Source organism: Bombus vosnesenskii, unplaced genomic scaffold (assembly GCF_011952255.1).
Source record: "Bombus vosnesenskii isolate JDL3184/JDL3185 unplaced genomic scaffold, Bvos_JDL3184-5_v1.1 scf7180000014854, whole genome shotgun sequence".
Classification (NCBI taxonomy): domain Eukaryota; kingdom Metazoa; phylum Arthropoda; class Insecta; order Hymenoptera; family Apidae; genus Bombus; species Bombus vosnesenskii.
This window is the reverse complement of record NW_022883686.1, coordinates 568,668-594,556: the sequence shown is the minus strand read 5'-3', so window position 1 is coordinate 594,556 and position 25,889 is coordinate 568,668. Positions and strand designations below refer to the sequence as shown.

Sequence of the window (25,889 nt, the reverse complement as noted above, 5' to 3'; positions counted from 1 at the left end):
CCGACATTAGCAATATAAGGCATAGAATCACAAAAAAACCCCTATCTTTATTCTTTATTGACTTAAAGCAAAAGCCAAATAACAAAGAAGCCTATAATATCAATCGATTAATGAATGCGGTAGTAAACATTAAACCACCTTTTATATAAAAAAAACAGATAGTTCAATGTAAAGGTGCCAAAGGTACGGCCACACGTAGAAGTATTGCAACTACAATCACCGCTGCATTAAACGTACCCTACAGATATTTGGTAGGTATTTACCCTACAGATCAGTGCACTAAACGTTCAGAAACTCCTGCGAAGTTCATCCTTTGTCAAGGAGAGCATTCTGCGAACGATATAAAGGTTGCACAGTCTATAATACCATGTATAAGAACAAGTACCCCAAACCCAGAGTTAAGGGTTTAACCAACCAAGCACTTAATCCACAAAAATTCACTACTCTTTCAATCTCTTATGCACAGGTAGCTCAAGGAAGTCAATGTAAGCCGAAAATCTATAGTGATCAATCACAAACTAGTGTTCCCAGTTCATAGAACACGGACAACTTCAATAGGCTTGAAAAATTAATCGTGAAACAAACAGAGCAAATTAATCACTTGTTATCATTGATTACAATCATCGTGGACAGTTTAACACGCTTCGACGTAAAATAAAACCAATACGCATAGCTCTTTGGAATGCTAACAGTCTAGCTCAGCATAAATATGAACTAGAACTCTTCTTAAAACAACAAGAAATTGATATGATGTTTTTATCTGAAACTTACTTCACCGATAAAAATTACCTGAAAATGAATGGTTATAACTTTTACCATACCCAACATGCCAGTGGAAAGGCCCACGGCAGCACCAGAATTGTCATCAAGACCAACATAAAACACTATGAACTTCCATCATTCCAGAAGGACTACCTCCAAACTACAAACGAAGCGATAGAAGATTAGCATGGTCCAATCACCACATCAGCATTATATTGTCCTTCTAGACATTCTATTTCCAAAGAAGACCAATAAGTTCCTCGAAGGCCTGGACAATAGACTCATAGCTGGAGGAGACTATAACGCCAAACATACGCAATGGGGCAGCAGACTTATCACAGTAAGAGGCAAAAATCTTTTGAAATGCATAAACGCCAACAGACTTAACTACTTCAGTAAAAACGAACCCACTTACTGGCCCACTGACACTAACAAACTACCTGACTTATTAGACTTCTTTATAACTAAAAACATCTCGCCAGATACATCCAAATCAACTCATCTGTGGAACTCTCTTCAGATCATTCATCCGTCGTAGCAACAATTAACTCAGCAATTATCGAAAACCAACTTAATGGCTTTGTTCATAACCAACTCACAAACTGGCAGCTCTTTAGGGAAGTATTCAATCATTCAACATCAGCCTCAATATCCTTAAAAACATAGAAGAAGATATAGAAACAGCCACGGAATATTTAAACACCAGCAAAATAAACGTGATCCCACTAAAACGTTCTTCCAGTCCCACTAAGTGTTTTGTCAATTGTTGAGGTTATTCGGTGTGTAAACAGAGAAAACACGTGGATAAATTGTAAGGTAGAAAAATATATTTAAATAGAAGTGAATAAGTAAAAATACAATTTGAGCTGGTCCAGATCCGCACGCTAGCTGTGTTACCTAATAACTGAAAAACCCCGAAGCCAACGTCGCCTGTCTACTGTTTATGGCCTGACTTCGTCGCAGTCTTTTGTCTACACGCTGTCGATGGCTTCAGTGCTTGAGAAAACTAAAAAAGACCAGATGTAGAGTTTTCTTAGAAGTGGTAACCACTTCAACATCAATAAACATACCTTACCTCCTTACATAATAGTAAAAATCGCAGAAAAACGCAGACTTAGAAGAGTATGGCAAAGTCATAGAACACCCGAAGACAAGTGTAAGCTAAATAACGCAACGAGAAAACTAACCAAAATTCTCAAAAATTACAAAAATGACTGTTTTCAAAAATAGCTTGCTAATCTCTCACCCACAGCTGACTCCAACTACTTACTATGGAAGGCATCCAGGAAATTCACTCCCCAAATAATCCCTCCAATTCGCTGTCCGCAAGGTGGATGGGAGCGTAGCCCTATTCAAAAAGCCAAGTTGTTCGCAAGTCACCTAACTAATGTTTTCAAACCGTATTCCTCCACTATTGCCGCCGTAATAACGGAATACTTGCACTCTCCCTTCCAGATCCTCTTCTATTCAACCCTTCTCATGTTTGGAAGTTATAGAATTAATCCGTCATCTAAATCCCAGGAAAGCATCGGGACATGATCGGATAAGTAACAAAGCTGTCAAGGAGCTTCCCGTAAAAGGGATCGCTTCCATTATCCCTATTTTTAATGCAATTTTTCGCCTTGAATACTATCCTAAGTCCTGGAAAATATCACTAATTACTTTTATCCCTAACCCTGGAAAACCAATACACGCAACTAGCGGTTATCGCCCAATTAGTCTTCTACCCACTTTGTCCAAACTATTTATGAAGATGTTAACGAAACGACTCCTTCCACTCTTAGAGGATTTGAAAGCAGTGTCAGATCATCCATTCGGATTTCGGAAGCAATATTCTACGATAGAGCAAATTCATCGTCTAACTCATAAAATCAGTCAAGATCTAGAAAAGAAAAAATACTGCTCTGCGGTATTCCTGGGCATCAGCAGGCGTTTGACAAAGTGTGACATGAACGACTTTTGTTTAAACTAAAGAAAATCCCACCACACACTTACTACTCCATCTTAAAATCATATCTAATCAATAGGTTGTTCATAATTAAATACTTAGACGCCCTAACCGCAACATTCCCAATAGAAGGGGCATACCTCAAGACAGTGCCTTCGGATCTCTGCTGTACACCATCTACACTGCCGATTAACCAACTTTAACAGAGATAACCACACCGGCATTTGCGGATGACACAGCTTTATTAGTATCGCACTCAGACCCGATAATTGCCTCCTCAACTCTTCAGCGAGGTCATGCAGAATAAAATAATGCTACGTAAAGCCATGTTAAAACCTGTTTGGACCTATGAGATTCAACTATGAGGAACAGCGAGTAATTCAAACATAGAAATTCTCCAACGATTCCAATTAAAAACTCTAAGATCCTTAATAGATGCACCTTGGTATGTTACCAACGAAAAAATACATCGCGACCTTAAGATACCTACGGTTTATGAAGAAATGGTTTGAGACCTGGGAACGGTGGCACATTCAGCTCGCCGCTAAGGACACGGTGCGGCTTCATCGAGCCGTTAGAGCGGTCCTACCGAACTGGGAGGCCTCGGGAGATCGTGGCGGGTGCCCGCTGACGTACAGGATGACGCAGGTGCTCACTGGGCACGGAGCGTTCGGGAGTTCCTGCTAAGGATTCGGCGGGAGGTGACTAGTATGTGCCACCACTGTGAGGAAGAGGAAGACACGGCACAGCACACGCTGGGCTTCAGCCCGGCGCGGGAGGAACCGCGCTGTGTCCTGCGACTCGCCATCGGCGAGAGTTTAGCCCCCGGAGCGATCGTATGAAGTCATACTGCAAGCAAGTCATGCTCGCAAAGGTGCGCGCCGAGAGAGAAAGGGTTAGAGGACGACATCCATCGAGAGCGTCGTCACGCCGAGGAGGGTCTGCCTCGAACTTGCACGACGGCCCAGATAGAGACGGCGTTAGGAGGAGTGGTCCCTCCTAACGGCCCAACCAACCAAGGATGACTTCCGAGTGCACCATCAGGGAGAAGACGAAGGATCCCGGAGCTCTCCTACCAATCGCCAGGGTGACCACCAGGGTGGTTTTAGCCGGTACGAACCCGGCACCATCCGGCGACCTCTCCCCGGAGGGCGCGGAGCGCCTATGAAGAGCCTCCACGAGAAAAAAGTTAAAGAAGAAATATCCAAGTTCAGAAACAGATACAATATAAGAGTTAACAATCACCAAAACCCATTAGTTACCCAATTACTTGGCACGACGGATCAGATCCGCAGGCTAAAAGAGACAATACCCTTTAGATTGAAGCATTAGATTCAACTAGAAGCAAACATACTATAAACTCTTATAATTAAAGTTACAGTACCACGCCAAAAGAATTGACTTATAATTCTCAATGAGAATTTATTGTAAATAATTTACCCCAAAAAAAAAAAAATAAATAAATAACTCTTGTTTGTGGCATACCTCCACTGGTGCTTCGTCAAACGTCGCATTTGATTTTCTACCAATTATCTCTAAACGGGTATATTGATATACGAAATATATCCAAATCACTCGCATTAGAACTAAATAAAACATTTTTAAATAACAAACAATATAGTAAATAAAGGAAAGAAGTTCAACTATGTCCACGATTATCTTCAACTTTATGTTTCTACAATTCTTCTAACGTTTCTCTTTAGATGTCGAAATGATTTTGTCTTTCCAGAACTATTCTACCCTCTTACCAAATTCTTAAAGTCGCTAAATTATGTTACGTATCAAGGTAATAATGGAGAGTTCATTCATAATGAAGAATTTACGATATTCTTCATCAACGCGTCCGCTCTTTTTGTATGATTTTCTCGAAATTACTCAGACACGATATCTCAAGAAGTTCTTTTAACACATTGCGTAGGGCGGGCACATTTTTGAACGCTCCAGAAGCATGCTTGGCAAGATATAGGATGTATATGTGCACATTTTTAATTCGCATTTGGAATTATATTCACATAAAGTGTTCTTAAATATTACTATATATTTTATACATCTATTTATTATTATTGAGATATGTATATGTCGGGTTAACATTAGAATTTAGGGCGCGTAACAATTCTTCGTTTGGATTAGCCATCGTTTTACGAAGCAGAGATTATATTTACATGTATATACAGAACCTTTACAAAGTATAATGGGTATTGAGTTTAACGAATAATAAATTTAACGATTAATAAGATTAACGAATAATAAGTTCAACGAATAATAAGATTAACGAATAATATGTTTTACGAATAATAAGTTTAACGAATAATGAGTTTAATGAACGCTATTAACAATGTTCTTGGGTTCATACGAATCCACGGTCAACGGGATAACTCTTTACTATGCGTAGAATAATTCTAGGGACAAAATACGATTGCTGAGACACTCGGTATAAACTTTTCGATGTGCCACTCTCCAAGGCGATCGCACGAATAAAAAACTGATGGGAATTTTCTTCGCTGTACGATTGCATTTGTTTGTTATATACTCGTTGGAAGTATCGAGAAAGTTCCAATCGCCGTTGCTAAGCAGTTTCTGCCTGAAGTTTGATTATTAATACAACGTGTGTCCCATTATATCGACACCTCCGAGGTACAATCCCATGTGGCTAGGCCCGTTCTTGAGGCCGTATGCCACCACAACCACATTTCTAGGGAGAACCATACAACCACTCCATACCTCCGTCAGGCAAAATGTCCATCCTGTGACCGTGGCTACGTTCGGCGACCAGTTGTCACCTCGAGCCCAATCTCATTATCACAAGTCTCGAACAATTACAATAGAATTGAATAACTACAATTGTTTAATTACAGCAATGGTAGACTCTAGATTACAATGTTGCGGAATTATCCGAAATTCCAAAGACTCCGGTGTTCTTTCATCTCCGACATATAGTTTTGTGTGCTAGACTGGATTGACCACGTAGTAGAGACACACGTATGTGAATACGAGTGTGTGGAAGTATGTGTATGCGCGGCGTCTCGAAAAACAGATGAATGTAACTGTTTCGTTGGCATTGTGGTATAGAAGATGGTGAGACAAAGAAAGTGCTGAGACGCGTTCAAATGTATATTGACGAAGATCCTGGAAATGGTTTATTAAATAAATCTAAAGCTATTTTAATATGAATTCTAAGTGCAACCTTAGTGTTCCTTTACTTTTATTTTTGCAATTAAGATCCACAATTTTCAACATTTATATAAGATTTAGTGCATTTTAAACATTATTTATTTCACAAACTTGAATAATGCTTTTGAGTGTGATATCTGGTAAAGCATACTCCATTGTGCAATGGTGTTCAACACGATTTGCAACAGTATCTTGTTTCACTCTTTTTTCTATTGGACAAACAGACTTTACATTGTTTAGTTAGGAACTTCTTGCCTTTCCTCGTTATTGGTTCAAATATATACTGTTCCATATTACCAGGGAGTCTATATGGTAGGTCGATGCGTAGATAATTTGCTGTATTTGAAATACTTTGTTCCATGTCCATAACTGTATCCGCTGATTTTTCTTCCGTCGTCCAGAATACCATCACAGCAAGTAGGAAATCATTATATTTCATTTTTTCATTATTACAAAAATTATAGATCATGAATACATTGGACAAGCCGCAGTTGGAGAGATATAATACTACCTTTTTCGGCCATTTATTTGTTTTTCTCAATATTGAGTAATATGATAGATACTGATCAGCAAGAACGAACAAATTTTTCTGGACATGAGTCGTTCCTCCATTTTCCTTGTTTCGAATTAGCCTTATATTTATGTACATTTTGTAAACGATAACAACTTGTTTCTTCAGAAATAATTTGGAAAAATTCATTGCCAAATATACAATCAGCAGCTTCCTTCACACTGCAGTTTCTTTGTAATGATGCTGACGTAAAACAAATTCCTTCAAAAGGTTCCAGATGTGGAAAAGTATCATCATCTGTTCATTCTTCAATTATTGTGAATCTTTACTTTCGCTTGAAACATTATATTTTTTATTCAGTCTACTTCTATGTCTAATCGCATCACTTAATTCAGGAATGTTGATGCTATCACTGAATTCATTTTCGGCGGAAGTGTTGTTTGGTGCATTAGATAAATCATCAAACAACAATTCACCTTGACTTTCATTTTCTTTACATCTATGTGTCATTTTGCTACTTTTATAAAATTAGGGCCCATTTCATAAAATAATTTTTGTTATAAATTATTAGCAACAGATTGAAAATGTATATGATTTTTAAAAAGTTGATTCCTTACAAATTAAAACACGAACTTTGAAATAACAAAATGTACAACAATAAAATACTTTACAAGATACGGTAGACGATCGGCATAGATCTACCGATGTATTAGCTATACTGTCTGATTGTTTTTACATCCTTGGAATGTCAACATTCAGTTGTTTTACTAATCATTTATCACAAGAATGCGCAAGACTTCATTACCTGGTAACGTAACAAAAACATTTGTCTCTGATTGCTTAAGACATCGCTTGAGTCGAAAAGACATGAAACTGAAAACTTTAAGAGAGTTATTTAATGCGATATACATAATTTTTCATTTAGCTGTCCATTGATATGTATTATCACGCGATACTTCATAATACTTCATAATACCTTAATTAATTCTTCGAGTATAAGATTAAATAATTTGTTTGTAGCTTTTCTCATGTTTCTGGATTTCCTATTTCAGGTGCATGTGTGCGAATATTGTAATATGCAGTGACGAGTAGTTTTTATGGAACTCGCTTGTGATTTATGCAAAATAACGTACGGCCACAGTCAGTAGATCCGTGAAGAATACTTAATGCACATGTAGTTTATCTGTGGACATTGTTATTTTCATTACGATTCTTCTCCATACTCCATACTCGTCTCCATACTCGTGGTAAATTTGCGATTTTCTCACTATGTGTAAACGGTAACGCAGGTTTTTATACTATTTTTATGCAATATACCAAATAAAGCGGGACTAATATACCAGTTGTCTACGTAAAGAGCGTGACCTTTACCGAAATGGAGTTCCAGAAAGGACATTACAACACTTCCCGATTTACTAACATCTTTATGTTTGAGTTCTATCTTAATTTCAGGCCCCATATAAATACTGAAATCCTGAATATAACCAGTCTTACGGGAACAAAGAAAGAATGATTTCATATCAAATCTTATTTCTTTTCCATGTAATGAATTTTTGAATGCCAGTTTGTCTGTATACAAGAGCAGATGTTTCTCTATACATAGATTGCGATAAGGGTAAAATGTACTTGCAAATGTTCCACGTAATTTACCAATTATGTTTCGGATTCTCCGCAGACAATCGAGATTGGATACAATATCGTCACTAAAATGTAACATTTGTAGCAGTAATAAGTGGCGGCCACTGCTTATTATTTCGCCATAGATATCGCTTCTCCAGAACTTATCTTTGTTCCAGTATTCTGGTAATGATAGCTTCTTATTTCTCATCACTAAAGGAGAGATAGCCATGGAACAATATAATTAACTGAGCAGTGTATCAGCTTTTACATTATTGTTATCTTCTTTTCTTTTTTTGGGCGGCACTAATTGTTTGCCTTTTCAACATCACACTCTACTATCTCCTCCCTAACAAACGACTGAAAGTAATTTATAATTTTTCATGAATAATTTATGTCTGCTCGAGTACTCGAATTTCGTACGGTAAAATTATGAATTTTGGGGTCACATTTTTCTGTCGTCCACATGACATTGTGTAAAATCGTCCTTTGCGCGTTATTATTTTCTATTTCAGAATCATCAGAATCTGTAATACTTAATACATTCAATCTTTTTCACTGCAGTTATCCAAAACAGTTTCTGATTCATCTAATACGTTTAACACTTGTAGCTTTCTCAGATTTTTAGAAACCACTTCGAAAAGAGCAGAATCTGAAAAGTTTATTAAAATGAAACGCAAATTATAATACTTTTAAGAAATAGGAATACCTTCAGAGAGTGAATGGACCAGTATACAAATTGTTGGGACCTTTTTCTGCCTAAAGTTTGTAACACTTTCCTTAACTAACTATTGTTCTGTGATAGTCGAAAAAAATTAAAAAATCAAACGATGTATAAAAGCGCGGAAGTCACAAGAGGCGCTGCTAGGCATAAATTAGTTTACGACGTCGCTGCCACACGCTCAAGAAGGCCACCTGCTCAGAAACAGTAATCAAGTAGACGAGATCCTGCATGCCACAACTATCGATCAAAACAGTAACTGAATAGCCGCCTCTGATAAACATTCGACGATAACCCCTCCAAAGGGGCTATAACCTCAATATAAAAACCCTCCTAAATTAGCGCTCAAAACCTTATTCTGCTGTTACACTTTGAACCGTCACTCTGTTGGATTTATATAATAAAACTTCCATCATCTTATACGAAGTTCAATTTTTTCACCTTATTTGTGAAACGTTCGAACTGCGACGCGAGGAAATCACCGGCGATCTATCGGTTTCGTGATATCTTGTGTCTCCGACGCGACACCGCCGGTTATAGGCGGCCTTAGCCTCTAAGAGTCACTTCATGGCCGCCGGCTATAACTAACGTTATTAGCGAAATGGTTAATTTTCAATAATTAAAGGACAAAGCCGAAAACACAATTTTTTTGCTCTTGATTTTTTCATCTTATTCTAGCTGCAAGAATCACCTCTTATGTATTTGTACACTTATAGCTGAACACCCTGTATATACTATAAAGAAAGGATGGACGACCAACAACTCCTAGTACGCACGCTATCACGGACGCACAATTACACATATAATTCGCTGTAGCGGTATCGATAATTTTTTCCAAATGTCTCAGACACTACAGCCGCCCGACAGTTACATCTATAGAAAAGAGTTGTTTAGAATCATACCGGCGGTGACGTGTTCGAAAGTCGTCGAAATCGGAGAGGATGTAACTGTTTTATAATTCCACGTTATAGTTCATTTCAGAAAAGGGTGAATGAATTTCTCAATATGTCATTTCATAGATTTGAGAGAGATTTTATGTAATCACTTTGTCACGACGTATGTATAACAAGAAGCATAATTTAACAGAACGGTCCGATGCGAGTGATCTTGGATAAAATGATATATTGTTGACGTTAGTAGGCCGTCAAGCTGATTCTCTACGTCATGTGTGCACGTACATTCGTGCGAGCGTGCATCTGTAATCAGATTTGTGATTATTAAATAAGGATTGAGGTATTCTCCATTTTCCGATCACCGTGCTGTAAAACGGTTGGTCAAGCTAGTACATAGAAACCACTGATCGGCGAATGCAATCGCATATTAATATGACTCATGAGTATGGTGACACCTTTACCAATTATTTTTTCCATTCTTACGACATAACAGAGTGATTAAATAAAATTTCGCTTTTGCCCTCTTTTTGCCCATCACCGGTCGTTTTCCGCCAGTTTACCACTTCTCATCCGCTACCTGCGCATTCAATGCTACGTCCTTCCAGATTCATCATTCATGAAATTTATTAAAATATTGCGTAATATTTAGTACATATGCATATCGTGCAGGGTGTGCCGAGAGTAAGTGTAAAGAAAATAATACCTCAATCAACAAGTGGCGCAATTTGGGCTTGCAAAAAGACTACATGCTATAACTCGAAAAAATTAATCAAAAATGGAATTATGTGCCGGCATCAATGACACGTGCATTATATTTGCTGTTTTTACGTTTACAATTTCATGGCAATCTGTACAAAGTTAAAGCAAAGGCGTAAACTCCATCTGTTCCATACACGATTGCTCATGATTCACGTCATAGTCGACTAGTTGACCAATTTTCCAATGAAACGTGTGTATTATTGCTAACAGAATACAGACCCGCTTCTCATGCAGCACCTGGTTCTTCAAATTCGACATCACTGAACTTCGCACACAATAAAATTAGAAATGTATGTAATATATAAATTTTAAGAGAAATCGATGTATAAAAATCGTAATGCTTATTAGTTTCACTAAACATTCTCGAATTATAGCATTGATGGTCACTACTATTGTCGAGTCATCTATTAAGGTGGTTGTAGCGTTGATCACTGGCGACGCTAATGTCTGCCGTCGTAATAAAAAAAAACGACACGTCGGAATATAAAAAAGATATTAACATTAACTAGTTAGGAAATCATATAATATATATATAATTATAAAATATATATATATGTATAATGTATAGTAGCATCTTTGACAAAAAATGTAACTTTTTTGTCATGTGCATTGATGCCGTATTTTTCAAATAGACATGACTGACGTAATCTCCTTAAACACTTTTGAAAATTTCTTATTAACTGTAATATTCTCGTTCAATACACTGAAACTTTTATTCGCAAATATTTGTCTACTTTAACTGTATCCCAGACAATCTTTTAGGAGTTGAACTTTACAGGGTGATTATACCTCATAAACTTGGGTTACGGCAACTAAAACAGGATACGTGTTTAGTATTTTGCGCCGCTCTACTAGTCTCAAGTTTTATCAAAATCTGAGTCCCACTATTCGTGACCTTTTCCTGATAATAAAGTTTCCTTTTGATACCATTATGGCTTGCAACTATCATGACATTGAATTTACCTGATTGATGAGTATTCTACTTAAAATACTTTTTCATTTTTCTAGGAAAGCCTTCTTTAAATAATTTCATGACGAAATATGCTGAATCAATACCTTCATTTATATTTTTATTTATTTTATTTATATATTTTCAATAATGCTCATATTGCGGGGCTATTTTTAAGCGTTTTCTAACTTGATACAAAATCCACGCTAATAATTAGTATCAGTAGTATTGTGCTTTGGATTTTCTTACATCACGATGAAATTGTGCTTTAAATACATTTTATTCTACGAAGCATTAATTGCGCGAATATATGTCACACATATACTTTCAGCATTAGTTAGATATTAATATTTTCACAACAGGAGCTGGTATCGAACCATTTTTTTTATATTATTTCGGAGACTTGAAAGGATATGTACATATTTTTTATTTGCTAAAAGTTTCTTACTGAACGGCGTTCGACCATAATTCTAATTGGTGTTCTCTAACTTTAGCAGAATGGATCGTTCGTAATATGAGATGGAATGTGCAATTCAACTATTTGCCTTTATGTTAATCAATGAAAAGTTATGTGAAATAATAATTATAAAATCGTAAAATTCCAAAATCCTAAAATCCTAAAATCCTAAAATCCTAAAATCCTAAAATCCTAAAATCCTAAAATCCTAAAATCCTAAAATCCTAAAATCCTAAAACTAAACCTAAATAAAAAAAACCTCCTAAAAATCCTAAAATCCTAAAAATCCTAAAAAAACCAAAAATCCTAAAAATCCCAAAATCCTGAACTGAAAAAACCTAAAAATTCTGAAATTCTGAAATCTCTGAAATTCTGAAATCCTAAAACAAAAAAATGAAATTCTGAAATTGAAATGAAATTTTAAATTGAAATTTGAAAAATTTTCTGAAATTCTGAAATTTCTCTGAAATTCTTGAAATTCTGAAATTCTGAAGCCTGTTCTGAAATTCTGAAATTCTGAAATTTGAAATTCTGAAATCTCTGAAATTCTGAAATTCTGAAATTCTGAAATTTCGAAATTTGTCTGAAATTTGAAATTCTGAAATTTGAAATTCTGAAATTTTGAAATTCTGAAATTCTGAAATTCTGAAATTCCTGAAATTCTGAAATTCTTGAAATTCCTGAAATTCTGAAATTCCTGAAATTCCTGAAATTTGAAATTCTGAAATTCCTCTGAAATTCTGAAATTTGAAATTTGGAAATTCTGAAATTTCTGAAATTTTGAAATTTGAAATTTGAAATTCTGAAATTCTGAAATTCTGAAATTCTGAAATTCTGAAATTCTGAAATTCTGAAATTCTGAAATTCTGAAATTCTGAAATTCTGAAATTCTGAAATTCTGAAATTCTGAAATTCTGAAATTCTGAAATTCTGAAATTCTGAAATTCTGAAATTCTGAAATTCTAAAATTCTAAAATTCTAAAATTCTAAAAGTCTATAACTCTAAAATTTGGAAATTATATTAAAAGTTATATGGAAGATTATTTCTTCCTCGGTTTGAAGATAAAAATGTTAATCGAATCATGCATAATATTATCCAGTTTCAGTAGTAGGATGGCGTTTTTAAAAGTACGAGTATCCAGAGTAGTGCCACATCGTGATCATTACAGTACTGTGACATACGTTTCAAGATCTACTATCGTGCAGACGCATTTTTGTTTGATCTTTGGTAAAGAATACAGAGTGGAAATAGCAACAGGTAACAGATAATTCCTTATGATACTACAATTCAATCGTGTTTTCTATTAACTATTAATCATCATTACCAATATTGTATATTTAAAAAATACCATCGGATCATTAATTACTACAATACTTTAAATGAAGCTTTTGAATTCTTAAATATTTATTTTGTATTCTACACTTTACACAGTAAAAATGGTTCATTATTGTGGTTATAGCATAATTTATAACGAATCACTAAAGATGAACGTAACATTTGCCTTTATGTGATAGGTGCATGAAACTTTGGCTATTTTCTGGAAAAAGTTGAATTTAGGAACAATTTTTCACAAGTTACTGTTAGGACTTGCTTCGAATTCTCGTGTTTATGAAAGTTGAAAATACACTCCGCGGAGACTGTATTAATCATGCGAAATATTTTAGTTATTTTACATTTTAACACGTTGACTGTCACGCGTGTTTTCAAGGAAATCTCCGTTAGGCCATGCGTGCCACACTACCAAGCGTTCTCTGCTAGGTACTCCCATGGATATTTTAGTAATGCAAGTCGCTCAAGCGGTGGCCTCAAGAATGATCTCTCGTTTCGTTTGTTCGCAATATTAAAATCACTAGCCGTTGTTGAATATAATGAAGTAAAGTGTGGTATAGATTATTCCGACCAAATGGTCTCTTATGCCACCAAAATTAGAAAAGGAATCAAATGGTACAAAAAACTTGGCGTTCAACTCCTTCTGAGAATTTCTGTTGTAAACACTTTGACGGTTTACAAAATTGCAACAAGGAAGAATATAAATATTAGAATATTTAGAGAGTTATTAGCCGCAAAGTTATTAGGGTTATCTGAAAATACGAAAAATCCTTGTCTTCGACGGAGTCAGCATAATATCGCCGTTCGGAAAATTGATTCCGGAAGAAGCATTAGACGCGCATGCAAACTATGTTATGCAAATAAAAGACGTCGAATGGACCGAACAAAGACACAAAAGAATTTAAAGAAAACAACAACTTATTGTCCAAGTTGTCCCGACTAACCTCAGCTATGTATAGAATGCTTTAACGTTTTACATTCGAAATAATTTTTTGTAATAAACCATTTTCGTATTACTTTTATAATAATTCTATAGTTTTATTATTTCCTCTGGAATATCTTTTCAAATAACTAGAATGATCCTTCGCAAGTAGTCAAATAAGCGACACCCGAATACAGGTTTTGAGGCCATCAACGTGTTAAATGGTACAAATCCCTTGTTTTTAATAAAATAAACTGAAACATACGCAAATAAACTGAAGTATACTTCCTAATAAAATACACTTCCCTTATTTTATTTATCACTTTCTGTATAAATATACCTGTCAACGGAATAATAAAAATGGAACAATAATAAAAATAAGTAAATGGGAAAATGTAAATGGATAATGGAAGAATCATTTCCATACGAAATTTCATTTATTCGAATACAGATTAAGATTGATTGACAGTTCCTTTAAATATCTGGATTCCATATCTTCTTGCCTGTTAAGTCACATAATTCTTTCGACATAATTAACTGCAAAGAACTACATTCTTTTTATACTGTGAGTCATTGAGTCCACTTCTCTAGTGCCACGCGCGATTCATCATAAGCAGGCCCTTCTTCGTTACTGTTGAGAATTTTGGATCTTAATAATGGTATAGGAACACTAAATTTGCTCTTAGAATTTATATTAGAATAGTTATATATTTATAAACGATTTCAAAGATATTCATCGATACACACTTGCACGAGTGTCAGCACTTTCTTCTATACCCGACTGTTATCCGACTGAACAGTTTACATTTATCTGTTTTCGAGACGCCGCGCACACACATACTTCCACAGACTCATATTTACATACAAGTATTACTACTGCGCAGTTAACTTAGTCTAGCACATAAAATTATACATATTTCAAAGTACCATTTCATTTGCTGTCTCACAGGGAAACAAGTTGATTACATCAATACATTCATCGTCTGTGATTGTGGATTTTTCCAACACTATATATATTTGTTAATTCTATTGCATTTACACCACTTTCGAGTTTTTATTTTGTTTTGTTTCGATAGCTAAAGTACTATTAGTTTCATACCAAAGTCTTATAATCAGAATTCATTGAATAAAGGAAAGATACATTAAAATACATTGTGCACGTACACTAATAAAATATGTTTATTCGACCAATCGCGGGGAGTCGTAGTCGCTGGGAGAGACATCAACGGGAGTCGTAAATTCCCGTTACGATTATAACAATCGACACCACGACTTGATTTCCGGTGAGATAATAGGGGTGATTGAGTTTGTATAACACTGTGATTCACAGAATTATAAATTATATATTTCCAACACTTAGATTACACTGATGAGCATAGATAGATAGATAATCACTTATCGCACGAAGATAAGATAGATATGTACGTTGGAGCAGGGCTCTTATAATTGGATTTAGTGTATTAGTGGACGTAGCACTATAAGATATTTAGGAGAGGAAATGTATGCTCGACAATACCGAGACCGACTCTCGCGTTATGCTTAGACTGCCCCGATGGGCATTAGCGATAGACTTAGTAGTTGACTTTTCCAACGATGTAGAAGAAGTGAGGTTGAGTGACGATGCTGTGTCGGAGGAAAGCTAAGGATGGGTGTGTCTAGCGCACGGGACCATCGGATTTGTTGGTGACGATTTTAATTAGGAGAGTGAGGGAATAGTCTTCGTTGTTAATTGGTTAAACGAAAGGTCTTAACCGCCCTCGAGAGAAAGTGGTTAGTGGGAGGAAAGTTGCAGCATACGTGAGAAAAACTAACTTTCCCTTGTCAAGCCGTGGTAGACAAGAGTCTTTAGAAATTCTTCGGAAACAGACGTTTGTTTGGTTTGAAGGACCTCTACTAGGAAATTCCTGAGATTTATGGAAGATACTTAAGGCTATTGAGGGTACGCCGTACGGAAGAGCGGACATCTGATGTCCGTCTGGCCCGCGGTGTGTGACCTGGGTCAGGCAGAGGGTCGCCCGGCGTAACAAAATATGTGCACAATATGATGCGAATTCTCAAGTAATTGGCGATCAGTCAGGTTGCAACTGATCGGTTGATACCACGAATTGTGAACGCTATTAACATTCTACTGTATGCAATGTTACGGTCTGGTCTTGATCTTCGGTGTTCATAACCGTTATGTGTAATTCTACATGTCGATTCTGGGGTTTTTCGAATTATATCAAAATCAAAACAGTAGTTGCTACCACCAGAAATAGTCGTTAAACTGTTTCGATCAGTTCGATTCTCGTTCGTTAATTTTTGAAATAAGGCAAACGACTGAATAGAAAGGTTTCAAAATCTTGTCGCACCCTTCTAAAGAGCGACACTATTCTCAGATTCCAAACTGCAGTATCCCCGATGTTCTAATACGTTAATGTAACCGTATAAACAGCGTTAACTAGCGTATCAATACAATTCATAAATAAAATTCCTATTCTGCCATAGCCGCTATGTGCAGGAGTACTAGCACGGAGAGAATTAAGGTTTTCTTGGAACAAATGAACACTCTCAGTATCTTCTTGATTGTTGACAATAATAGTCAATGTATAATTTTATTCGAGTAGTAAATGCGGTGCAAGTCCGAAATCCGAACAAGGAGATATTATAATGTTTAGTTTCTCACCTTGCTTATATGTGTTATTAATCGCACTCTCGGACTATCGTACTAGGTTAGTGTAGTTGTTGGAAAATTGGCTGTATTAATGGTTGACGATTAATAATTACTCGGTTGTACTTCCTGACATAACTCAAAGACTATGGTAAAACAATTCTCGGCTTCGCAAAGACTGCTGTTTCTTTTGAACTTGATATTAACTCTCGATACATTTTTAACCGACTCTTGACAAAATTTCAATTAACTTGACTGAACTCTATAACTGAACGGAATAACTGAACTCAACTGACTGAACTCTCTACAAATTTTTTAACTGAACTTGACGAAATTTCAAGTGAACTGCCCTATTTACAAATGTTTACTAAACTGCCCTGTCCTTACGTGACTAGCCTTATTTATACTAAGACTATCATGGGATAATTGTCACGTGATTATTCAATGACAGCGCGGAGTTTCGGTACGTGATTACTCTGCGGGCGCTGTATACTTCGGTTCTGTTTGTATCCTTCCAGAAATATTAGGATTGCAGCTGATATGGTTTTCATGGAAGTATTATTCAAGTTTCCCTTTTTTTTACTAATCCTTGTTGCTGCATTGTTTTTACGGTATTAGTTTCTGCTGATGATAGGTCGTACTTTGCTGAATACGTGGTTAGCTTGCTGATGTCGGTACTTGATCTTTTGGCGCGTGCTAGTTGTTTGTAGCTGTTGATGTTGTATGAGAAGGTCATAGCGTCATATCTTCCATTATCTGCTTATTATGCTGCGTATTGGGGGTACGTGTCAGTGGACGTCTCATTCTTCCCTGTATCTATTTCGATATTCTTAGATTTTAATTTTGTTCAATAATAAAGTTGTGTATATGTTTATTAATTTATTGTAATATTGAAGTATTTATATGCGTTGTATCTTTTATTCCTTCCATATGCCTAGAGTGGCTCGTGGTATTCTCGAGTTAAGACGTATCACGTTATGGCTCGTGTGGAGCGCGAGACCTCAATCGAACAAATCGTGAGCGCCAGCTTACCTCGTAGCGACGTCGTAGCAAAGGAGATTGTGACATTCGAAATCGCAACCCATTCTGAGTGATGTTTTCTAAGAAAAATCATCGATAATAGATTAAACCTGTTTACTTATTGAAATCTATATCGACATATCGAAAATGTGAATGCTCCTGCTTCATACATAATTAATGAATAACAGCATATATAAACAATATTTATACAGATATAACATGCACGCCGTGTTCGTCTCGTCCATGGATGCACAGAAAAATCACATACGCATTAAGTATTCTCGAAGTGCTGCTATATGTAGGCGAACACTGTCTTTCACGGAGCATGCACATTTTTCACACAAATTAGCGCTCACTGTATACGATAATATCCACATATATACAAATAAAACAAAAAATAAATGAGCTAATGGAAAGTACAGAAAAGATTGTTTAAGCTGAAGATTACAACTATAACAAATATAAAGTACATTATCTTAAAAACCTTTCGACTAACTATTTGATAAATCAGTGGGAAATATAAGGACAACAAGTGTGGAGATCCTGAAACATGAATACAATCAATAAAGAAAGGAATAAAAATGGGATCAATAAAGGGTTGAATAAGACGAATACTCTCGAAGAGTTCTACGCCGGTAGTGGGATTCTTCTGACTGGAACAACCGGTTTCGTTGGAAAAGGTCTCCTGGAAAAACTGATCCGCATGTGTCCTCGCATTGCTGCCATTTTTATATTACTTCGTCCAAAAACGGATGAAACGATAGAACAACGATTTAAGAAGCTCATAGATGATCCCGTTCGTAAATATTATTCTTGTTTCTTTCAATATTTATGCTTGTCAGGAGCCAAATTGATTAAATTTCTTTTCTGGAACTGAGCTGGTATTTTTTCGTTTTCAGATTTACGATAACATTAAAGTGAAACATCCCTCAGTTTTGAGCAAAGTTTACCCCGTCAAAGGAGACGTGAGTCTGTCAGATTTAGGTCTTTCGCGAGAAGATAGAAATCTGTTGTTAGAGAAAGTAAATATAGTGTTTCACGCCGCGGCCACTGTGATATTCAACGAGCCGTTACACGTGGCTGTTAATGTGAATACGAAAGGTACCGCTCGTGTCGTCGAGCTTTGGAGCGAACTAAAGCATCCGATTAGCTTCGTCCACATTAGCACAGCTTTTAGTAATGCTAATCTATATGAGATCGAGGAAAGAGTTTATACGTAAGGATACGTTATGCACAAACGTTGTTCCATAGTTTACGAATATAATATTTGTAATTATAGTGTGAAGAATATGTTCACTTATTATTGACTTTTCAGCACGAGCTTGAACCCTTCAGAGGTGATCGATATGTGTGATAAATTCGACAAAACGTCGATCAACCAAATAGAAAAAAAGATTTTAAAAACTTATCCAAACACATACACATTCAGTAAGAATTTAGCAGAGCAGATTATAGCAAGCAAGTGTAAAGATCTGCCAGTTGCGATAGTGCGGCCAAGCATAATTGGTGCCTCTTTGGAAGAACCATGCCCTGGTTGGCTAGAGAATATTTCTGCAATAACAGGTATTTTCATAAATCTTTTTTAATGATAAATGTTCACCACTCCTCACATTTTAGAAAGTGGAGTTAATCTGTTGGTTTTTGGGAAGCTAAATGAGAGGATTTCCCCTAAATCATCATTATTATAGTTCCAATCTATTAGTCCAATCTATTGAGTGTTACATTTCTGCCAACCGAATATCACAAATAATTTCTAAACCAATTTAATGTTACCAGGTATCCTTCTGCTAGTCAGTAGAGGATGTGCAACAGCAATACGGGGTAGGAAAGATGCAAGATTAGATGTAGTGCCCGTCGATTTCGTAGTTGACACGATAATATGTACTGCATGGCATGTCACGCAACAACGTGGTCACGAAGTTAAAGTTTACAACTGCACGAGTAACGCTAACTCTTTTAAGTAAAATTTATTACGAATCTTTTTCAACTCATGTAATTCGATTGTTACAGTATTTCAAAAAAATCAGTTTACTTAAGTAGTGTAGACAATTCGCAAACAAACGTAGAAAACAAAAGTCCACTTTTTCTCTCGATACTTCAATTTAAAAATCCGAGATACACGGATGACAGTGAACTGTGCTTTAAGCATAATTGCAATAATTGTAATAATGTAAATGTTCCAATTGTCAAGGTGGGGTCAGTTGCAACAGCTCGTGTTGAAGTATAGCAGAGAAACGCCACTGAACGATACACTATGGTACCCGGGTTGTCCAATGATAGCTAATAGATATATTTACAACGTCCTGAGTGTAATCCCGTATATTTTGCCTGCTTTCGTCATAGATATTTTTTTAAGACTCCGAGGTAGTAAACCAATGTGAGTATTCTATCGATCCTTGAATAACGAGGACAATCTTTCTGGGACAATCTTTGTGTTCATCTATAATAATAATTAAAAATGATATTTCAGAATGATGAAACTTCTCAAAAATGGTCATAAGCTGTTCACATCGGTAACATATTTCACCACGCACGAATGGACTTTCCAAAGAGATAACTGTTCCGACTTAGCGAGGCAAGTCAAAATGTTGAACGACAGCGATATGGTCAAACTAGATTTACGGGATATGGATTGGGAGAAGTATGTTGCAATTTACCTGATGGGAATTAAGAAATTTATTCTAAAACAAGAGTTTCAGCCAACAGCCCGACAACGATTAGCAAGGTGCGTATAAAAGTATCTTCGTATAAAAAACTAGGAACTAATATAAATACATATATTTTTGATTATTTCAGGTTGTACTGGATACATCAGATCACCAAAATATCCAGTATAATAATTTTGTTATGGATAATGTTATATTTTGTATACTGACTACTTGAACGTTACTTTTTTATCTTTAAACCAAAGACAATATAAATACAATTTTATGAAGAAGGAATTTATCATCCTTTTCATTTTTTCTTTTCATTCGTCTCCTTTCCTAATAAATCCATTTATGACATTGTTTATTTTTTCTATAAAATTGTAATAAGAATGCAGTTATTTATACGCACATGACTTCAGAGCTGTAAGCAATTCATCTGCTCATTGAATATGTACGTTTTTCCATTATAAGGACAACATTATAATGACAAAATCCTCTATCATCCTTCACCAAACAAAAATTACGAGATAGTTATTCATTGACAATAATAATTTATCATTGAAAAGTCTACTGAGCAATAAACAATCATGGTAGAAAATAAATATATTTTAAAATAAGATAGTTCTAAAGTAAAACTTTTTTAAGAATGCTTCATTTGCTCTAAAGGCCCACTTTGGTTCTCAAGTTGTTTGCTCATGAACCTCGTAGTTGTTTGACCAGTCGGCGTTAAAATATATGATACTGTAGTAACTAGTTTTAGTAGTAGTGATGGTTTCTTAGAGTAAGGACAAGTGATGATGGTAGAGTTCAAAGTTTAAGGTATTTTAATGAGTGATATTCAATAACAAAAGGACCGACTACAATATCGCAGCACGCGGACTCACACTCCGTATCCGCTCAACTCGCACTCTGCTTCTCGACTGACTCTCTGGCCGTTGTAGCATTCTATTGTCTTTTGCTGGGCCCACCGCACACGTGTTTTACAGACGCTCGTAGCCAGGGTCACGTAGGTCTTTTCGGCAAAGCTATTTACCTGAAGGACCCGGTAATGCATTGATGGAGCCGACAGCGCCTTGGCTCTCGCGACATTGTCTGTAGTTAGCTCGACGTTTCTTAGGCCCTTCTCCCCGATACTACAATACATTCAACGAAATAGAAACTAGGTGTGACATTCATGCTGGATAAAATATTATTTCATATAATAAGTAGTAGGGAGTTTTTTATTTAAGTTAAATTTAAATATCATATTGGTTTTCATTTCATGTGTATGTATGTGAATATCGCAATATATAGTGATTGTTACGACCGTTCGCGGAGAGACGCGGTAGCTAGAAAAACGCGTCAGCGAGAGGCGTAAATTCTCGCTACGATAATCGACGCCGCGGAATAGTCGTTCCCCTGTTTCGGTTAAGACAACAGAGGTGGTCTAATGAATGTAACACTGTATTAACAGGTTAACATAAAATGATATATTTTATAATAATATGATGAATATATTACATAAAGTTGACTCGACTTTACGATATCTCTAGATAAATTCGTTTGCTCGTCAGATTTGTCGATGTGTCACATTTGACTCGTCAGAAGGAACCGATCGCCTTTCGATTATTCCTTTGTCTCATTTGGAAGACGTCCCCCACTATGCTCGGGTCACGCCACCGCTCGCGCCTATGATCACGTATGCCTCTTCTTGTGTGAAAAACCTAACGGTCAAAAATCGACGTTTCTAGAGCTCGCTGCTTGACGACAACTATGCTCTTGTCACGTAATTTTTAGAGTTGGTTGGTTTAGTTTAGAGTTAAAATATAATTGAGTCATAACACAACTATTAACTTTGTTTTAATGAACCTTTATTGTGAATTCAGCAATCACAATGTAACACGCACTGAATTAACATAAATCATAATTCACTCCAACCACGTTATGTAAGACTTAGTTACAACAATACATTAAGTACGCGGCTTATAAGGATAGAGACCGATATAGATATGTTGACTATTCTAAGGTCTATTCTATAAGTGAAGTTTTACTGACGATACTGTGTCTGAGGAAAGCTAAGGGTGGGTGTGTCTAAGGACACGGGACTATCGGATTTGTTGATGACAATTTTGGTTAAGGAAGTGAGGGCAGTAGACACCGTTTCTGATTGGACAATAAGACGGTTGGTGGACCAGGAAGGGTTTTAGCCGCCCTCGCGAGAGAGTTGCTAACGGAACATACCAGATGTGGAGAAAACCAACTTTCTAAGCTAACACGTGGTAGACAATAAACGCAAAGGGAAATCTAAGACAGGAAATACTCGCTTGGTCCGAAGGACCTTAACTATGAAAATGCCAAGGCCCCTGGTGGGCACTTAAGACTATTGACGGTGCGCACCAAGGATATACAGACATCTGGGTGCCATCCTGTCCGTGGTGTGTGGCCTGGTCTCTGATGTGAATTGACGTTACACTCTCGTCGATACATTGTATATGATCCGGCGGGCAGATAAGACGATCTGCCTGCGACACTGTAGGACCGCGAGCGACGGTTAGAAAATACAGCCTGTGGTAAGCCTCGTGGCGTAACAGTGATCAATGATTTATACGAAAATCGTGTATGATTCATACAAAACAGCATATTGCCACGTTTATTAACAGTTCATAAATTCGTAATGCGTTCGTGGTTTTTCTGTGGATATTGCTATTTTTGTTACGATTTATCTGGGAATAGTCCGGCCACCGCAGTGCATGTGCAATTTTTCTACGATGTGTAAACTTGCAAAAAAATTGTTTACATGTTCATTTGTTTATGAATTATTTATGCAGGCGAAAGTTCAGAGGAAATACTAATCCTCTCTATTCGAAAACACCCTGGAGCAATTTACGATATGACGTTACGCATTTTAATGTGTATGCAGATTTAATGTTCAATCTATGGTTTTTCTTAAAAACGTCTCGCAGGGTGATTTACGTCCGCGAATCCTATAATCTCTACGACTTGTAAGCTACTAACTATGCATCATTGATTTGGAATCGTTCTGCACTATGTTGCTCAAATTGACATACTTTCGTTCGTGTAAGGAAATGAAGCCAAGCACAGGGATATATGGTTCACAAACTACTCCTTCCACTCCTTAAATTGGCGTTATTCACAATATATTTTCAGCAACTAAGTGAAAAACTTGGCGATCCAGAACTTAATATTACGGCATTTAAATCCATATCAAAGATTAAATCGACCATGTGTTCCTAAAAACAAGATTAAATATCGCCTTTACTCATGTATATTCGTTAAAGTGTTTACATAGTATATTTTAAATCGATCATCGGCGAATGTGAGACAAAACTTATAATTTTAAAAAATTTTGCCATCGGATGCTACTTATGATGCAACTACGCTTTTGTACCATATAATCAATGCAGTAACCATCCTCCATCAAGATATATCAGGGTTATGGTTCGCGAAAGACTGCATGCGATAATTTTAATTTTGATTTAATCAAGAATGGAATTATGTGCCTGCATCGATAACAAGCGCATTATATTTGAGATTTTTACGTTCATGACTCCATAGCAAATTGTGTTAAAGTTAAAGCAAAGGCGTAAACTTTATCTGTTCCATATACGATTGCTCACGATTCACGTCACAGTCGACTAGTTGGCCAATTTTCCAATGAAACATGTGTATTATTGTGGACAGAATGCAGACCCGCACCACATGGACCACCTCGTTCTTCAGGTTCCACAACATTGGGCTTCGCACGTAATTAGATTAAAAAAGCGATATGTAAAAATATGCATATACATATAATGGTATGGTTTGTAGTAATCATATTAGTAAAAATATGAATGTATAAAAATCGTAATCCTTATTAGTTCGAATAAACATTCTCGAATGATAGCATCGACGGCCACTACTAATATCAAATCATCAATGAAAGTGTTTGTACCGTTGATCGTCGGCGACGTTAATTTCAGTCTGTGGAGTACGATTAAACATGTTGGTATAACTAGCGACGAGACGAGTTAATCCTTTGTATAGTTAAATGTATTTAAAGTTATTTGTAGTACAGAATTACTCGTCGTCCGCTCGGTGTTGCTCGATATACAAGGTAATGTGTACGTTCGCTCGATATTAGTCGTGGACTTTTTTTTACACGTGGAGAAATCCTCATGGACACTCCGCTGCTGTTAATAATCGGTAACAGCAAAGTAGTGTCGGACTCTTACCGATTAAAATTCATGATGACCATCCTACGCGCGTGACAGGAGTGCCCAGGGACCTCTTACGAATTATCTTTCCGTTGCACCCCCGCCCCCGTCCTTTTGTTCGAGCCAGTCCTAAAAATTCCCTAACTGTAGAATTTGGCGCTAGGGGGGGGGGGGCATTGTCTCTAGCGCCGTTCCCCCTTCTAGTCGCGATCCATTGGGACGGTGGTGAAGCGGTTTTAGGCCGCCTGACCGCCATTTCCCTCCAACGCGTTATCCTACAAGGGTGAGAGTTTCTCTTTCTCTTCCTTTCTGCTCGTGCCTTTGTACCTCCCGTCGAGGTAGGCGCGGATCAGCCGATCGAGGTATTCTCATCTTTGGTAACGGGTGCTTTCCTTAGCGCAAGTTTATCGCCGTACAGTACCCGAGGACCCCCATGGCCATAAGGGTTGGGGTTACGCCTAACCAGTACACCAGGCACCCAGTACCTTACTACCTGGATTAGCTAAGTCTGGCAGAGGCTGTCGCTCGTCACAGGTCGACCGGGGCGTTTTTTAAGCCCTACCGTCCCTCCAGGACGGTTCCGGAGCAGGTGGGACACTGCTCACCCGCCAAAGGCTATTCGGGGGAGCCAAGTACCCTTTAAAAGGCCAATCGAGGTATCTGGGAACCTCGAAGTGTTCCAGGACCGCCACTATCCTGACCCACGGCATGGAGTTGAATGCGTTGACGATGTCCAGAGAGACAATCAGCGCCACGCCATCAGCGTCCCGGGAAACCATGTCCTCCGTAAGCGTCCGCACACGTCTGACCGCGTAAATCGTCGAGCGCCCTTTCCGGAAGCCGTACTAGCTTTCGTGCCAACTTGGCACCCGCCCCGCCATGTGTCGCTCCAGGCGGGCGACAGCCACTCTCTCGAGGAGTTTGCGGGCCTCGTCTAGCAGACATACCGGCCGGTGCACCGCCGGTGCGAAGTCATCGGTCGGCCCTCTTTACGGAGCAAGACCAGCCTCGCCGTCCGCCATGCACGGGGGTAAACTCCCTCTCTCAGACATCTTGTGGGCCCGACGCCACGTCGCGGGCGCCATTCTTCTAGTCGCCTCCCACATCTCTTCCTCCGTGACTTTCCAGTCATCTGTCCATTTTATCGGCCATGTTGTCTCCCGCGACTGTTCTGCAGCACTGTCCTCTTGCGCGGAAGGGTGAAAGCGTCCCGATGATCTGCAGCAGCAGCGCAGGTTCCATCTCCATCGTTACTAGAGGGCCCTCATGACATTATAGACTTTCGGCAGTAGGGTGGTGTTATTAAGAGTACGAGTACCTAAAGGAGTATTACATCTG

At 37.4% G+C, this 25,889-nt stretch overlaps 2 protein-coding genes across 3 annotated transcripts in view; both read left to right on the top strand.

Moving 5' to 3' along the window:
• The window catches only part of LOC117240707 (putative fatty acyl-CoA reductase CG5065), a 271,254-nt gene that overhangs the window by 185,816 nt on the left and 59,549 nt on the right, over nt 1-25,889 (top strand). The gene's annotated exons all lie outside the window — the stretch shown is intronic.
• LOC117240703 (putative fatty acyl-CoA reductase CG5065) lies at nt 12,931-20,588 on the top strand. Of its 2 annotated transcripts, none has more exons than XM_033506737.1 (8): nt 12,931-13,046; nt 18,234-18,506; nt 18,610-18,926; nt 19,026-19,273; nt 19,487-19,670; nt 19,902-20,087; nt 20,181-20,435; nt 20,507-20,588. In XM_033506737.1, the coding sequence occupies exons 2-8, from the start codon at nt 18,261-18,263 to the stop codon at nt 20,583-20,585; spliced, it is 1,515 nt and encodes a 504-aa protein (XP_033362628.1). In that variant the 5' UTR covers nt 12,931-13,046; nt 18,234-18,260; the 3' UTR covers nt 20,586-20,588. The 2 variants fall into 2 exon arrangements, with proteins under 2 accessions (XP_033362628.1, XP_033362627.1); XM_033506736.1 differs by having other exon boundaries at nt 18,222-18,506.

Bases quoted from the DNA above. Each gene is read 5' to 3' on its own strand.
- LOC117240703 (XM_033506737.1), top strand. From the start codon at position 18,261: ATGAATACAATCAATAAAGAAAGGAATAAAAATGGGATCAATAAAGGG. The intron at 19,274-19,486 runs GTATTTTCATAA...TAATGTTACCAG, and splicing joins GAATATTTCTGCAATAACAG to GTATCCTTCTGCTAGTCAGT. The intron at 19,671-19,901 runs GTAAAATTTATT...CCAATTGTCAAG, and splicing joins AGTAACGCTAACTCTTTTAA to GTGGGGTCAGTTGCAACAGC.